Raw genomic sequence first — 17,772 nt, 5'->3', positions numbered from 1 at the left:
TTTCTGAGTTTTCATATAATGCACTGCAGAAACAGTGGCAGCAAGATGCAATTTTTCAAGGAAACCCCACATTCGTAACACCATTTCCCTTCAGTAAATCAAGATTTGTGGGTGAGATCATTAATCTTAGAGACGTGCCATTTTAGAGACTGATTCATCAGGCTTTCAGAACTGAGATAAAAAAGGTGTGGTGGTTATGAAATCAGGCCCCTAAAACTCATGCATTAAAGAAACAGTCAAGATACCAAGCAAAAATGTTTGTGTACCCAAGCAGAACTTATATGAAACAGAAGTAATCTGTTTGAAACAGTTCTTCAAGAAATATGGGTTTTTTTAGCAGAGATTCTGAAAGGAGAACAAAAACTTACCCTCTTATGTTTACAAACAAATCTTCTGCAGCTTTGTGAATATGGAACACTTCGTCTCGAAACAGAGCCAAGCAAGAACTGCTTTGAAGTGCAAGTTTCCAAAGATTCAATGCTGTAGCATCACTATTGAGGATTCCATGGCACAAAATAAATCCAACTTCAAAAGTTCATGTTGATGTATGTCACAAATCAGATGCACAAAGACAGTAAGAGAACAGTGAGATGATTACGTATTTAATCTTATATGGTTTGCATAGATCATTAATACATAAAAAACCTCCCTCCCCACTTCTAATATAAGTGTTTCTGCAATATTTGTGTGAAATTAATTATTTTATGCTGATACTACTTGACTACTTCAAAATTCAAAATTACTCAAGCCCTCACTTCCAGTCAAAGTCTGGAACAAACTGACGACACACTCTATTCCAGCAGCACATGCTGAATTCTAGCTTCACTGCATGTTAGTACAAATGAAATTTAATCAAGCTATTAATTGTAATTAATAGCTGTAATTAATACAGCTATTGTACAGTACAGAAAACAAGTAGTCTTTTAAATGTTAACTGATTTTTTTTAATACAAGCATGAGCTGTTTCAGAATATTTTACTCACAAATGATCCATTTCTCCATTGCATCCAGAGACAGGTATTCACATGGCATCTGTTAAAAAAAACATTTGTAGCACACTAGTTGTAAGTACTTCTTAGTAAAAAGGGACAAACAAAGCCTTAAATGCTGAGCACAGAAGGCCACTGACCACTAACAGTGATTCAGTTTCAGCACTTCAGAAACTGAGTGTTAGAATATTAAGTGAGCTTCCATACATACCCTCCAACACCTTGAACAAATTTTGATAAATATTTATTTTCAATAAACATTATATTTAACAATATTCAAGAATTAAAACCTTTAATGGATACTAATCACAACTTGACAGCCATTAAAGCTTCAATTTTTTTCAGAAAGGTAATCATTCATATCACAGCTGAGGCAGCAAGTGCAAACATAAATTTTAAAGGAAGGAACAGCTCTGATTTCCAGTCTCCTGGCTCACAAACACCTGAGAGGTACACAGGATTCCTCCCCTCTATGACTGCAGAAGTCAACATTGCTTCCCCTCATCTTCTAGTCAACAAATCACTGAGGCTGAAGGCATGAGTTAATGTAACAGAAACTTTACTTAATGAGAGAAAACTTTCCCCCTGTTCTAATCAGCATATTTACTTCTCTGATTGAAAGTCACATAGAGGTAAGCCAACAGACAACTATTTTACAGAAAACCTTACTTAACTCTATCACAGAATGCAAATTAAAAGACCATACTGTGTCAGACTGTGCAGGATTAAGCATTGTGCTGGGGGCACTGATGAGGCTCAGCAGTTGTGCGTTTCTCCACTGGTCAGCTGAGAGATTTCGTCGAGGATAGACCATCTGGAGTGAAATCAGAGCATCTGAAAGGGACTAGAAAGCAGGCTAATGATTACTTTGAATGGTCAGTACTGCTTCATCAGCAGAGCTGGTTTCTCAGCATTATTACTAACAGTCATCAAAACATTTTAGTGAACTAGTTTTGAAATTAAACGTAAGGTTAAACCCCATTGCACCTAGCTCATTTAACATATAAAAGACTACTCCAGGCTAGAGGAAGGATGCAAAGAAGCAAGAGAGTTTGATTTCTATTATTTTATTCAGTTACAAAAATCTGAGTTCAGAATTAGAGGACATGGAAAAAATAAGGCATAAAACAAGGCATAAAAGCCCTCTCACATACAACTGGAAGTTGTTAATTGTTTATTCAAGCATCCCAGTTGTTGTGTTACTCCCTTCCCTGCCACTTTCCTTAGTATGTCTTTCCCCATGGTAGCAAACTATAATTGTTTTTAGCAGATACTGTCTGCAGGAATATCTTTGCAGCAAATTAAGCCTATCTGGGAAAGTGTATCCTAAATCTTTTCCCTGACTTTTTTATCTATACTGGTGCTTGAATGAATCCTCAGGGAGCCAGATCTGAGCAGTGTGAGAGCAGAGGAGGTCACACAGGCAAAAAACCCAAAGTCACCTGCAGAAGCTGATGTAAAGGACTAAACATCTGCCTGGTTTGCTGCAAAGCAGTGGAATTACAGAATGACAACTTCAGTGTGCAGTTCCACGAGAGTGCAACCCAAGAATGTTTCTGAAAAGATCCCTGACCCCAATTTATCCTTCTAGCACAGAATAAGCACAAGAGCAAAAATCAAACTGAAAGGCATCTTGACAAATGTCAATGGAAAGGACTGATCCACTATTAAATACAAGAGCATAAACAAAGATAATACTGAGAAGTAAAGCATCTTTGCTAAAAAGTGCACCCGAAAAGATTACTTGTAAATGGCATCAACAGCTAAGTGAGTCTTAACAAGACAGAAATTGTGGAAAGTATAACACCAATAAGATTACATACAAGTTAGAAGTATTGGAAACTATTTCACTCCAGAGCACTTAGGAAAGTAGCTGGAAAGCTCTGAACTTCTAGTGACAATACTGAAAGTTTAAGGAAATTGAGAAAAATCTAGAAAAGCAACTAGAGAAGGAAAACACAACCAGTACCTAAACATCAAAATAGGTAAAAAAAACCCAAACCTTAAAAACTTTAGGTAGTAACTTAGAATTTAACTTAAGGTACTACCAAAGATTCCAAAGTAAGTTGTAATTGTTAGGCAACTAATTTGCAAGCACCTAGAAAGTAATGTCTTTATAATAACTGGTCAGTCCTGATCCTAGAGAAATCAGTTTCCTTTGACAGAACAGCAAATCTAGTGCTAAGGGAAGTGATAAAGCAGGATATACTTTGACTTTGGCAAGGCTTCTGTAACTTTTCCAAGATATTCTTACATGAAAATACAGCCTAGATAAAACATCATGGAACTGGAAGACAGTTCTGTAAGAACAGCAACTCAGAAACATCTGTACAGAAAGGACTAAAGGAATTGACCTCCTTTAACGCAGTGAAGACAACTCAGCAGAGTGTCAGCTTTTGAGTACAGGAGCTACTGCTAAAGAGGCAGTGGTGATCTGCAGGATTCCCAGTTTAAGGAAAATCCAAAGCAAAGCACCTCAGGTTGCAAAACACAAAATCACATTCATCTAGGACAGCAATCCAGCAAAACAACGAGCTTCACAGAAACACTGTGACTCTCTTTAATTTCAAGCGACAAGCCTACACAAAACACAGAAGTAGCTATTTTCAGATGACCCACAACTGATTTTTTATTAATTTCTAATCCTTAGTGAATGGAATAGCACCTTACTAATGGGTCTTCTCTTTCCTGTATTTCTGCAGGTTGTGCTTTTTAATAGGGTATCAATCCCCAGCCCTAGACAGTCAATGCAAGCAGAAGTCTCATGTAAAATTTATACCAAACGGCCTTTGACAAAACAAACCCTTGCACATTTACTTTTTATCTATGTTTCTCCCAGTTAAGGTTACTGCATGCCTGTGAAAAGTAGTTACATACTTTACTGTGAGGTACAAATTCCTCCATCATTTTCTTTAAAGGATTTTCATAATCCACAATCATCTGGCCAAGGCGTGGATATTCTCTGTCACTGAAAGCAACAACAAACAATTTACTGAGGTGTAGCTGTTACTATCATTAACATCATACAAATCTTTTATATAATCAATTTTTTACCTTGCTCCATGTGTCATTTCATGGGCATAGTTATACAGTCCAATGATAGCCTTCCTTTCTTCAATTCGGGACAGCAGGATCATTAGAGTTGTGTAGGTTATAATCAAATCTAGGTAGTTCTTTGTTAAATCAAAGTTTACAGTCTAGAAATGAAAACCAGTAAATTATCATTTAAAAACTTTTAGAAACAAACATAAAACATTTTTTCCTTACATTTCCACCAACTTTCAGCATTTTTAAATACAATGGGCTGTCTTTTGAACAAAGTTCTTGTTCTGGTTCTGACTCTGTATAACCTTAATTTATTCATTCAGATTCCCAGAACTATTTGCATTCATGAAAGTAAAGCATCCAAAAAAATCCTTCCAGGCTTAAGTGTCACAGATTACCTGACAGAGAGGAAAACTTTTCTTGTTTACTAAGCAGTCAGCAGTGCCATGCCTGTGAAGCGTATTTTAATAAGATCCCAATGTAAAAGACTAGCACATATCCCACTGGCCTTGTAACATCATTCCACAGAACACACACCTGTTCCTTTTTCACATCATGAATCTAAGTTGGCCACATTTAAAATAATGACAAAAACTAATAAGGTGACATTAAGAACATTAAGAAAGTTGAAAACAACAGGAAAAGGTGTTGGAAGCTTCCTTTTTTCTATGTTTGTTTGGTGATAGGTTTTGGTTTTTTTGTTGGGTTTTGCTGATTTTTTTGGTGAGGCTGGTGGTTTTGTTTTACATATAGGACTTTTAGATGCTTTAGTCAACCCCAAAAGTGACCTCCTCACAAAGCTTAGGTGGACACCAGTAACAGTCTTGTCTTGTGAGTCTCACAAGGCATAAGCATACAGATGACTAGGAATTAACTTGCAGATGCAATAAATCAAAAATTACTGAAAAATTTTTATGTTTGGTAACAACAGTGTTACTATTGTGCATAAGAAGCCCACTAGGAAAGGTCTATCTATTACAAAAGTTACAAATGTGAATCCCACGTTGTTTTTATTTCTCTTGCATTTGTAACTGGATATGTGATGTTTCTTGGACTAAGAAAAGCAAATTCTTTTCCCCAGAGGACTCTGAATATAAACATTTTTGAAAGTTTAAACCTAGAAACTTACAATATCAAAGAAGACTTGGCAAACATCAATAGTGTTTAGCAGCTCACAGACATGGTCCTTGAAAAACAAAGGAATAACTTTAGTTTAAAAAGATATCATTAAATCACATTACTACGATTAGTAATGGAGCTTCATTTTTTTTTATTTGGAGAACAGAGCTCCAAGTTCAGCTACGTCATTATATAGTGTTATTTCATTAATAAAATTACAGAAACCTAATGTGACAGAACAAGTTACACATTTGTAATGCCTTACCTTAAATTCCATAACATCAACGAACGTGAAGTAGTATAATGCCAGGTTCTTCAAAATCTCTGATTTTTCTTTCTGGAGCTGAGCAAGCTGTTGCTAAAAGAGAAAGATAAACATGCACACTGTTCTTAGAAGATCTTGAGAAGACTGCTGCAAAGTTAATACCTGTGAAGCGTAGAGAAGCCACCAGGCTATGCAAAGAAGCTGTAACATGGTTTTCTAAGACTGAGGTTCTGTGTGTGTCAAATACACAGAGTTCTCAGCACTGACCATTTTAACAGCTGCCCACTACATTTTGAAGATAAAAGTTACATTAGTACACATTAGTACCAGAGTCATATTGTTTAGCTCAGCTAGAGATGAAAATGGTAGTCAGGAGAAGTGTTATGTTATCACATATGTATAATTTGCAAAAGCAGAACAGTACATGAGCACAAATCAGTATGCCAAAACCAAAATAATTATGTTACTTGAGGTGGAAGAAAATAAGGTGGCAGGTTACAAACTTTACTACAGAAAAACATTATGCTTTTAAATTCTGAACTTACCAAAAAGAATATCCAGGCAAAGCCACGTTAAGCATGCAAAATAAAATGTAGATACAAACATAAAATACAGTAACGGTTCTTTGACCAGTTCCATATAAACACAATAATACATTCAAACAAAAGCAACAAAATAAAGAAACATAAAAGAAGCAAAACACTAGCATTAGACACTTGTGGATAAAATGGAAGAGGCAAACGTGAATACAAAGGTAAAATAATTCACATGGATTTATTTTTATATATATTTTAAACAGACAATGAAATACTATTTATTTTTAAAGATTTTCTGAAGGAATAAGATTCATCACTTAGACAACTGAGAACACAAAAAAGCAGCTGTTAGTGAACAGCCATTCTCTTTATGTATGACAATCTCACAGCACTGCAAGTATCCAAATATTTAACTGGCAATATCCAGCTACAAATTACATCTCCTTCCTGATACAGGAATTGAAATGAGTTAAAGTAGTCACAATAGGAAAAAGTGTCCTCCAAAAATCTGCAAGATTTTAAATTAAAGACGATCAAGTTAAATAACATATTTTTATCAACAAGAGCAATCAATTATAAAACAGATTAAAAAATTGCTTCAAATTGATTAGTTTGTTTTCATAAGAGGTTAGAACTGAGTATGCTTTTTCAACTCACTCTCTTTTATAAAGAGAGCTTTTATAAAGCTGTGCTCTCTATTTTCAGTTTTATGTAAAGCATGAAAGTTCCTCTAAATTCATAAAACAAACTGCCTGGATCACAACTAGGTGTCACATGCAAAATAAGTTTCATTTCTCTCCTCTAAATTTTTAGAGGTGATGTTTTAGAAGTCTTGAGCCATAACACTTGCATTATTGCCAAGGAAGACAGGAATAGACATTTATGAGCAAATCAGAATGGCTACATTATAAAATACTCCTGCCTACTCTTAAACCATGGCAAAGGATTGGACTTTGAATGCCTGCCTATGTATTATTTAAGTCTCTTCCACATAGGCATCAGCTGAAGCATAATTGAAAGAGGTGCAAGTACACGTGTTTATTTTATAACTTGTCCTGATAAATCTCATGCACCAGGAAAAAGGTTATTCCCACTTAATCTGCTGCTGTACGAAAACCTGTTTTCAAATCCCAAGACTTGTATTTTGATCCTCAGCATGAGGATTAAAGCTATACTTTTTCCAGTATACAGCTTTAACTTCAACTTCCTTGAGCTCAGAAAATGAAGCATGCAGCATCATCACACAGACTCCAGAGCTGCAGGATGTCTGTGCAGCTCCAGCACACCTTCAGACCAGCTCCTGCCTACACTTGGAACCACTCCAGAGGAAAATCTGCTTTGTACTTTCAGGACTGCTCCATCAGTCAACAGTTCTTACACAATGAAAATTCAGCCAAGATGCGTGGTTTTAATTTTGCACCCTGGCCCTAGCACTTCAAGCATTTCTTGCCAGTTTGTAGAAGACCAAGCAGAAATAGAGGTTTTTTTCTGTGCAGCTAATACAAGTGTGACCCAGATCAATCTGAAAAGTCCTTTCAAGAATTTTCAGGAAGAGATGACAGAGTGTGATCCACAAGTAAGATTATTTGTGCAGAGAAAAAACAAAACCAGAACTCACTACCACTGCACACCTCCTTAACAACATTTTTTCCACTGCAATCCTAAATCATAGTAAGCAAGGTGCAATGCTAAAGGACTCTCAAGATTACAGGTTGCTGTACACTACACTATTTCTGGTGTAACAAATAGCAACTGAATGGCCACTCCTGCAGGGCATTCCATTTCAAGCCACAATACATGAAATGGGGAGATACAGCAAAAAGGGAGATGGTGCTGGGAACTGTGATCACAAAATAATTAATAAATTTTCAGAAATTCTGTGAAGCTGTACAGATTATAAGGAGGTATTTGCCACACTCAGCTAAGGATTATGGAATCACTGCTGTGCATTCTTATCTTGTTACCTATATTCACAGAAATATTTACACATAAGTGATGCTAAAACTTTCCTAGAGAGTTGAGATGATCATTCTTTGAATGCTGAGTGTCAAAGGGGTCAGTAAACTTTTATTTAAAATAGCAGTGCCAAAATAAAACAATATATAAACTGTCATATCAGTACAGGGCAAATAGCCCAATTTATAGAACTCAGCCTGATCAGTGATGTTTACAAGAACAGCTTACAAGCATGCAGTGTCTTGGATGTTTATTTGCATTTGTATCATTCAAGAATGTGGGTGTAACTCTTTGCACAACCACAATATTAAAACTTTCCATTACTAATTCCCTAACATCTGTGTATAAGTTGCTGGTGCTATATTGATTTGCTTTTGGTTTGAGGCTTTTTTCCTTAGCCTGCAATTCATAATTGAAAGTTTCCAATAAGCAACAAAACTAGGTATATGCTAAAATAGAATACACTGAAGAAATAACTCTTTAAACATCAAAAGATTATTTTAACTATAGCTGACTATGCCTTGTAGACTGGTTAGCTGTAAGTGGTTTATTCATTATTAGTGAATTTGAAGTACAAATTATACCAACAGTATTTTTGTTGAATGAGGTGAATTAGATTTAAGATCTATGAAAACCTGTAGAAATTTCAGCATAACAGCAAGATCAAAAAAAACTCTCAAATAATTAATCTGAGATTATTTATTTTGTCTATTAACAAAATACCACCTCTCTGATCATGTCTGAATATTATTTATAAATAAGAAACAGTGAAGCCAGCACTTTGTGAATATAGTACCTACATGAGAAGGAACTGATCTTTAACTTGTGCCTTTCCTTCTTTATAGTTAAAGTACATTAAGAGAAGAAAAAAAACTGGAAAATGCAAGACAGCCTCACTTAAAGCTTCTATGAATGGCTCAGACAACTAAGAAGTGATGCAACCCTGGTGTACTAATCATGTGAATAAATACCAATTTAATACAATGGCCCACAAAAAATATGAGACGACAAGAAGAGGTAGTTCAGAGAGTCTTACGTGTGTAAAAACAAATGGTACCCCTAGTCCTGCAATTTTTTATCATGTTTATTTGTCTGGTAGCAGCAGGATGTGAATACATGTCTTATTTCATGATCTGGAAATAGACAGTGCAAAGGTGAATTTTCTGCTTATATCAGTGTCATATTTTTCCTGCAAGTCTGATCATTAAACACTTGTATTTGTTTTCTACAATACAACACCACAGATATTACCATGTCCTCAGCAAAAATACCATCAACTCAATCTTACCAGTTGGAATGAACATAAGCCTCAAAAAGAAGTATTATAAATTCTGACTGTTAAATTTCTGGAGACAGAGATAAATCATCACTGTCAGTATTCTTACTGTCATTTGTTATAGTCACTATGCTTGTCACCTATAGGGTCTTTAGATGAACATTTGAAAAACTCAATTAATTTGAACAAAGTTCTGTGTCTGCAAAATCCATACCAGAACAGCAGGGAAAGATAGAAACATCTAATAAAATGAAAAAAAAATAGTTTTAAATACTGTAAATTAACTCTACAATGATGGATGTGTCCTTGGTTTTCTTATTTCCAATTAAAAGCAGTTTCTGAAGTACTATGCTGCATATAAAAAGATAGAATACTTAACATGTTTACTGACTAATGTATGTCTACCTACAAGATCTATTTCAGTCTGTTTTTGAGTTTCTAGCACTGAGTTAACTGGTTTGAAAAGGAATTAGCCACCTGTGATGCTCCATAACTGTTAGTATACCCAGTGAATTAATAAGGGCAGCCAACTGGAGCAGGGAGGCTTCTCTTTAAAAACTGATCTACCTCTCAGCTGTAAGAAAGTTTCCCCATTCTCTCACCTTCATTTACAATTTTTGCAATAGTTTTGCAATTCATGCAATTTTTTGAATGCCATCTCAGTGAGAGTTTGTTTGTTTTCTTGGTTTTCAAGGGCCAAGCTCTTAAACTGCCAATTGTTAAAGCAGAGTTTTAGTGGATGAAGGAGAGGGTGAAGTGTTACACACATTCACTCCTCTGCAGGTATTGCAGACTATGAAACAACGAGAAAGCAAGTTGATTTACCTTGGCAAGTGACTTGTATGGATTTACATGACTTACAGCAGGGTTCTACAGTGATTTATTACAAATAATGATAATAAATACACTATTTGGATGCTATTCTATCTCTAATTCAGACCCAATCAAAGGTCAAACGAAGGAAATAAACTTTGTAGCTGACAGCACTTACTATTTTGAAAAAATATGTTACATTATGAGAATTCTGTTTGGTAAAACATTTTGAATAGATTTCAGGATTTCACATGACCTCTTAGAATTGCTATGAAAAAAATAATCACAAATGACTGTTAGACTGAAAAACTTTATATACTATATTCTGTTATATAGGATACTTCATTTTAAGTCAGTCTTACACCCTTAAAATCTGAAGACATCAGACACACTGCTGCATACAACTACCAGCATATGGTAGTATCAAAACAAGGCTGAACAATTTCAGTTTTGAATGACTTTTTAGTAAAAATGTAGATAAAATTTTATTATTTGTAGATGTTTTGCATTTTCTTGTGAAATAAACATCATTAATATATTCTATTCTCATGCACAAGACATCTTAGCTGTTCATACAAAGCTGAACAGAGAATAATTGCTCATCATCTGATTTCACTCATGCAGGGGGAGCATCCATAACCTAAACTGCTGCCTCAGTGACTTCTGGAAAATTTATCTCTTTACCACTATCAGCTCCCTGAGCAAGAACAGAGGTGAAAAAACAGCTCTGCATGGCACCCCTTACCTGGAGAAGGTTTTAATCTTTATGGAAAAGGCCACTTAAGTTTTAGGGTGGAATCTGGGGAGTTGGCCTTTTCTTGCTTAAGCAAGCTGGAAATTATCTGGAAAGTAAAGTCTTCCATGCAAGAGATCAAACACCCCAGAAAGGAGGAGGAAAATATTACCATTTCCTGAATATGGGGATAATTGAAATTAGACTTAAGAAAACAGCTGTGATTAGCTTTAATGACCATATAATTTCCTCAAAAACAAATGACTAGTGAAAAGGGATTACCAATACACGAGGCAGCAGAGCTGAGACTCCAAAGTTACTTTTCCAGAGATGTCAGTTTCTAAATTATCTTCACTAGTGCTATGAAAATTACAGTACTAAATGCTTCATTAGAAACAAGCAAACAAATAACATTTTCCTTGATGCCATGTAGCACTTCAGAGCTGAAATAAAAAACTTTGATAATCAGGTTATTATTTGTATTAAGTGTTCTGAAAAAGACTAATTACTGGAAGCACCTATCACAAATTAAAACTCAAGACTGGTTGTAAAGTATGAGTTTTAGTTTTTTTAACAGAAGAAGGCATTTAATAGAAGCATGCATTAATGACTTCTAATAAGCTTTAGCCAAGGAGGTGCAGACACTCTGTGCCCACACCACCTCTCCCACACCCATCTAATTTGCTATGTAACCAGCTTGTTGTGAAGTGAAACTGTGAAAGACACAGGAGGCAAACCAAACACACGCTGGGATCTAAAAGGGAAAAGGCAAAAATTCAAAAAAATAAAGTGAACTAATTCAAAACTATAGATCCTAACACAGGTAGACTGGAAATGCTCACACTGTTTGTCCTCTGCTCCCAAGTGATCTTATTTCCAGTCCCCGCAGACACAGCAGAAAATTAGTCAATACAAAACACAAATGGAATTGACATGAGCACTACTGAGAACATACATACTAGATGATGAAGACTAGCTTTACCTGGAAAGCACATCTTTCCCTCACTAACCATACACTTAGGAACTTTAAAGTGATGCTTCACTGGTCTGCTTTGTGCTAAGCAATAACTGAACATCAATTTTTCTCAGAGATATGTAAAAAAATAAGTTTTCTTCAAGGAAGTGGTTGACGAACAAACCAAGAAAAAGATATGTTCAGGAAAGAAGACAGATATTCTCACTACTTGTTCTATGTGGTGTTTGGGAAAGCAGAAGGGGGGCTACAACTTCATCACACAAAAACATGGAGCTTTACCTGCACAGGGAGCAGATTTATCAAATCCTACTCACAACCTAAAAAAAAAATTTTCTGTCCTTTCTCTCTGGATCTCCAGTTCACCATTGTGAAGTATTTTATTCTGGTTTTAAAAGGCATTAAGTATTAGCATTGACTGAGAACAGAGCAACTTTTAGGTCCTACAACATTTTTTTGAGTTCACTGTGACAAGAACCTCACATGCAACCCCTTATAAGAGGATGAAGTCTAAATAGCCATCAGAAAAATCAGGCTGCTTCTGCATCCCTTACTTTGGAACTTTCCTTCTGAAGTTAGGCCAGGAAATTCAGTAACAATAAATGCTACTCTGAGTCAATACAAGCACAATCAGATCACACACCTGACCAAGAACAATGGTGCTAAAAAGTTTTTGGAAGCCATCTGCAGCTTAGAAGGCTTTCTCAAAACAAAGCTTTAGTCAATTTAAAATAATTATAAATAGTAAAGCTCCCCCAAACACAGAATAAACTTTCCTTTCAAACAGGATTCTTGTTTGTTTCTCACTTTCTGAATCCTTCAAATTTTTGTTTATATTATATTTTTTCTTATATTACATTTTTGCTTATTCCTTCCTTTGCAGGTTATTTCATACAGTGTGCAGCAATACTATCCTGGTGGCCTATTTCATTAACAGTTTCAAGAGCCATGTCTTCAAACTGCTCAATTTCAAGACTGTGATTCACAATGGTTATTGGAAAAGAAAGGGCAGGTGTAAGACATGACAGGGACTGCCCTGGAACAGTGGGAGAGTTATGAACTGATAAGGTGCAGAATTATCTATAATTAATCCTTTAGAAGATGAACTACTCCATTCAATTTTCCAGCCTGATCAGCAAGGATTCATCAGCCACTTCCCTGTTTGAACTGTCCACAAACTTTCAGTACAATACTGAAAACCAGCAACTGTCACACATTGCTCTGATGACTCAGCACGTCAAACACTGAAGGAGGAACAAACCAGGAACTCGGTTTTCCATGGATAAAGATGTAAAAGATACCAATAGCAAATATAACAGAATTACTTGTTTCAACAGAATGAAAATTCATGCTTTTCAAGATCACTTGATTACATCAAACACTGCTCATACTCTTCAATCAAATAAAACACTGCAGATAACAATACCTGAGAAAAAAACCAGCTAAAATAGGTAAAAAAAAATCAAAACAGCTGGCACTACCTATACTCTAAAACTGAATGCAAGCTTGTTCAGCACCATCACCTACTGACATGTTGAAAGCACAGGTACACAGTACTAGGCAGTGGCAACTGCAGCACTCAAACATACAAAATCCAAAACCCCTCTCTGAAAGGGTATCCTGGAATTTTCACTGCAAGGAAGAAACACAACTTATGATTTCTTAGCTATTTCTACTGCAGCAATCCTTTGTGATATTTCTTTAACCAATGTGTCTGTTCCAATTAGCTTTTGCCCTTTTAAATCGCTGATCACCCTTTTCTTTTTTTGGGAGTTACAACACTCTGTGGGAAACATCTGCAAATAACTAAGTGAAATGCCATCAGCTCTGACTGCAGGACAGACACCCCAGCTGCCTATTGCTAGAGCTCAAAATCCTGCTTTAAAGAGTGCTCATCCATAAGGAGAGTAGGCTTTTGTCAACTCTGTTTAATAAACACAGGCCTGGCTGGCTCATAGTAAATAAACACACAGCAATGACAAAACATTACGAGTGTGTCCTATTTTAGAAACTGTGATTGTCAAAATATAGCAAGTTTTCTTTGATCTCTTTCCATAAACTTCACAGCAACAAATCCTTAAATATCTATCATTAGGTAAGCTCCAAATTCATAATCAACAACTGGAAGACATTTAAAGCATACATGCAACTACATTAAGTAAATTCTATGTATCTTATATTTTAATAGTTGATCTGCCACCCAAGCTTAGAGAATACAGAAGCATTTACCAAACATGGTTTAACAGATTTACTATTTTTACATTGATTTGATAAAGAATTTCTATATTTGTTACTAACAATCAAATTCAATACAGAGATGAGCAATATTAAATAGTGCAAAGCATGTACAAGTTTTAAAAAAGCACATTGCAGGAAAAAAAAGCACATTAAAGAAATTGTTTCCTCCGTAAGTTAAAGTTTTCTTCTGGTTTCTTTGGGTTTTTTCTCCATTGGTATTATTGGAGACATTACATACAAATTTGAGATGGCAATGTAAAAGAAACTAATTCTTCTCATTGCTATCACCCCTATCATTCTGCAGAAACCTGAATGCTTAAAGCAAGCCTAAACCTCCCCAAACACACAGGCAGGTACTTGCAAGCAGGGAACATGCAAACCCAACACCTACCTCCACTTTCCACCTTGGGAAAGAAATGTAAGCAGGTAAAACAAACATCTTAAGGGCCCCTGTCTTTCAAATTGAAACAGGGAAACAAGTGTACATCACCTGCCAAAATGCCTGCCTCTAGCCTAATAATTACCAAAAAAAAAGGCTTCAAAGTAAAATTCAGCAATACTGAGCCACTCAAAGGTAAAACATAATTTATTTCTGCAAATGAACTCACTTTATGAGGAGGAAACAATTTTATTTCCATATTTTTGTACTTCACAATGTTTCTCCTTATGTACTAAAGCATTCTTTACTCCCACAGGGACTGACTCCATAGGCAAGGATACCTGTAAAGCACAAACACTTCTTCCCACTTTGCAGACAGGTGTTTTTTACTGATCTGCTGGTTAAGGCACATCACAAATAATGTTATGCAACTTTTATCTTCTGCAATTAGTCTGGTCATCAGGAATTTCTCCTATTGAAGTAAGGCATTATTTTTCCAAGGATTTCTTCCCATTGACAATTCTTTGAAACAGCATAGAACAGAGCAGGCAAAAAGAAAACCAAAGAGAGTCCAAACAAAATCCAGAATTACAGTTTAATATTCTCTCCTTAAAGATAGTCCCTTCTTAAATATCCTGCCAGACATTTGAATCAACAACTATATTCCAACTATCAGCATCAGATGCTTTATAAGAAAATGCAAAGCTCTCAGATTGTGCTGAAAGGGTAGTAAGAAAAATAATTATACAGCCATTTGATTACTTACGTTGTTGTTGCGTGTTTCTACTGCTGGAAACTTCCTGACTATGAATTTGACAGCAGATTCCAGGTTTTTGTCAATAAGATAGGATGGTTTGGCTTTGGGGTCACCACATGCCTATAAAAAAATACAATACAAAATGAAGTAGAAACACAATCATCCATGTAAAGCTAAGTGAAAGTTGCAAATCTGAAGACAAACTAGAAAGATTCCTCTTTTCGTTTGTTTGCTTTTAGTGAGCAGGTGATAAAATGAAAGGCAAAGTGCAGGGACTGTCACAGCTGAAATATGCAATGGGAAACAGTACAGAGATGCTCTTCTACTGAAAAAGATGCATGGAAGTATCAAAGCAGTTAGTGCAGAACAGCAGTGAGGGGAAAAAACTCAGTCCTAAAAGAAGGAGAAAAAAAAAATGTTTCCTTTTAACGCTATTCCTGGTTTGAGGTAGTATTGTATTCATCTGGAGTTAACAAACTGTTAGAGAACTCGATCATGTCATCATCTGTGGAGGACAGTGCTGGGCACATTAAATGATTAAACTATCCTTTGTGAAACAAAACTAAACACCCCACCACCAATCTGCATTTAATTTTTTTCCACTTGTAAATGTAAGACAATTTTCCATCCCACAATCAAACCACCAATATTTGCCTAACATAGTCTATTTCCTTAAACTAGGAACTGACGTTTTACTCATGTTCTTTATTCCTACAGCAGCATAGGCTGAGCTTTAAAAGCAGCAATCTAAAAGTTTCACTGAATTTTGATGAGAAGTCACAGCTAAGTGTTAGGTCTCTTAAATAACTTACGTAGAAGATCAGCACAGCTTCTCTGGACAGACACCTGAGGAAGCACCTACTGTTGCCAGCTACAGTGCATGCTGCCAGACACTGCTCTGCTACTCTGACCACTGAGCCATGCCACACCATTTCATTTGGAGTAACACACTAAAAGCAGCGTTACTTACATGACAAAATATGCGCTCAAACTGTATTTCTCTCAAATATTCATTTAGTTGTATTTTCCTCAGAGGGGTTTGCAAAGGAGTTTCACGTCTCATGCAAAACTAAATTACATGCTAGGCGTTTCTACACAACAGAGTGAACTCAAATGACAACTCATTTAAAAACTTTTCCACATTGATTTCTATGACCGAGTTGTGGACTGTAGAGACAGAAGTCATGGAGTATGAGACCGATTCTGAAAGCGGGCAAGCGGGCAAAGGGAAGGTGAAAAGCTTTGCAAACCTTCCAAACTTGTCCTTGCTGGGAAAGCAGTGTAATAAAAAGAGAGAAAAATTACATATAAACAAATTACTCTTAAATTCTAAAGTATTACATTTACGTGAACTAATACACTATTACCTACATCCAGGAGAACATTACAACCATCTGTTACTCTAGTCAGCACACTTTCTACTGGGTGTTGATTATTCTAATACTCACAAACAACTTTACACTTACTTATCAGAACTTTACTATTGTGCAAAGCACTGCAAATATACTGAGACATGTAACTACTAACAGTACTTCCAAACTAAGTTTAGGTGGAGAGGGAAAAAAGTTAACAAACATCACATGCAACTACAGGGGAAAAAAGGAGAGAAACTCAGTGAAGTTTTACATACCTTAAAAAGAAACGGTAGCCAAGAAAAAAAAACAAACAAAAGAGTCATTATTGAAAGTTTCTAAAACACCTACCAGTAGTACATGACCATCATGATGTATACTCATGTACTATTCTGACATCAAAATGCTCATATTTGCTAAATTTCCCACAAAGGTACTAAACTTTATTACAGCATCATATCTATAATATAAGAGGAATTTATAATGAAAATAAATTCAGCAACATCCACAGTACGTTAGATATTAAATTGTTGCTTCAATCTCCTTAGAGCAGCAAACCACACATGTCAAAAAAGAGCTATTCTGTACACACCTTAAAGTCTATGCAATTCAAAAGTACAAACTATACTGTAAATAGGCATTAAATATTCAACATAGTGCTACAAATTTATGAAGTTTTAATTAACTCTGTGTCATGGGTGTCAGAACCTTTGTCAAATTATTTCAATTTGTTGTTCTTGCCACCAAACATGTAACTTTCTCTACTAGAAGGATTACTAAGTAAACAAGTTAACTGACACATATTTGTCCCCTGTGTACTGTTACTGCTCTGGTAAATTCCAGCATGGTTGCTGTTATATAGAAGACAAGAAATCTGCCACTGTTGACTTCAGAAATTTTTCAGTCTGAATTGAAACACTCTTTCCACACAAACTCCTTATTTTTGCTAGAAACAGATGTTTTCCTTCCTATAAAATGTCTTTCCTTCTTCAAAATGTTTACTAAAACTTATGTTCTACTCCAGCCCTTACACTCAGAAGGAAACAGAGATCTGAAAACATCAACACGCACATCCTCCTGTGGCTTCAGGAACTCAGCCCCCAGGAAAGACGAACTCAGCCGCCAGGAAAGACAAGTGTTCTCCCCAGTCTAACTGGCAATCCTCTCAATATATGGGAATATGCTCCTTCTCTGCTTCTCCCCATCATCTGTTAGCTGACATCATACTTGAAGCAACTGTAACTCCTCCTACTAGTGAACTACACTAGACCGATCAATAAATAAGAAAATTCCTGCAAGATGTTAGAAGCATCCCTCACACACACCACAATTCCAGCTTCT

At 35.9% G+C, this 17,772-nt stretch overlaps 1 protein-coding gene across 2 annotated transcripts in view; it reads right to left on the bottom strand.

The window, feature by feature from the left end:
- Window positions 1-17,772, bottom strand: part of NCKAP1 (NCK associated protein 1) — a 59,305-nt gene that overhangs the window by 32,159 nt on the left and 9,374 nt on the right. Inside the window, exons 2-9 of one of the 2 annotated variants that reach the window (XM_041487688.1) lie at window positions 15,089-15,199; window positions 5,419-5,511; window positions 5,164-5,220; window positions 4,044-4,186; window positions 3,867-3,957; window positions 1,696-1,833; window positions 984-1,032; window positions 369-525 (exon numbers count right to left, since the gene is read on the bottom strand). In XM_041487688.1, coding sequence (XP_041343622.1) covers window positions 369-525; window positions 984-1,032; window positions 1,696-1,833; window positions 3,867-3,957; window positions 4,044-4,186; window positions 5,164-5,220; window positions 5,419-5,511; window positions 15,089-15,199 — 839 coding nt within the window. The remainder of the gene's footprint in view (window positions 1-368; window positions 526-983; window positions 1,033-1,695; window positions 1,834-3,866; window positions 3,958-4,043; window positions 4,187-5,163; window positions 5,221-5,418; window positions 5,512-15,088; window positions 15,200-17,772) is intronic. The other variant, XM_041487689.1, reaches the window with a different exon arrangement.

This window comes from Pyrgilauda ruficollis, unplaced genomic scaffold, assembly GCF_017590135.1.
Source record: "Pyrgilauda ruficollis isolate IOZ18807 unplaced genomic scaffold, ASM1759013v1 scaffold83, whole genome shotgun sequence".
NCBI classification, from domain to species: Eukaryota; Metazoa; Chordata; class Aves; order Passeriformes; family Passeridae; genus Pyrgilauda; species Pyrgilauda ruficollis.
The sequence above is the reverse complement of the archived record's forward strand: the minus strand, read 5'-3'. Positions and strand labels throughout refer to the sequence as shown.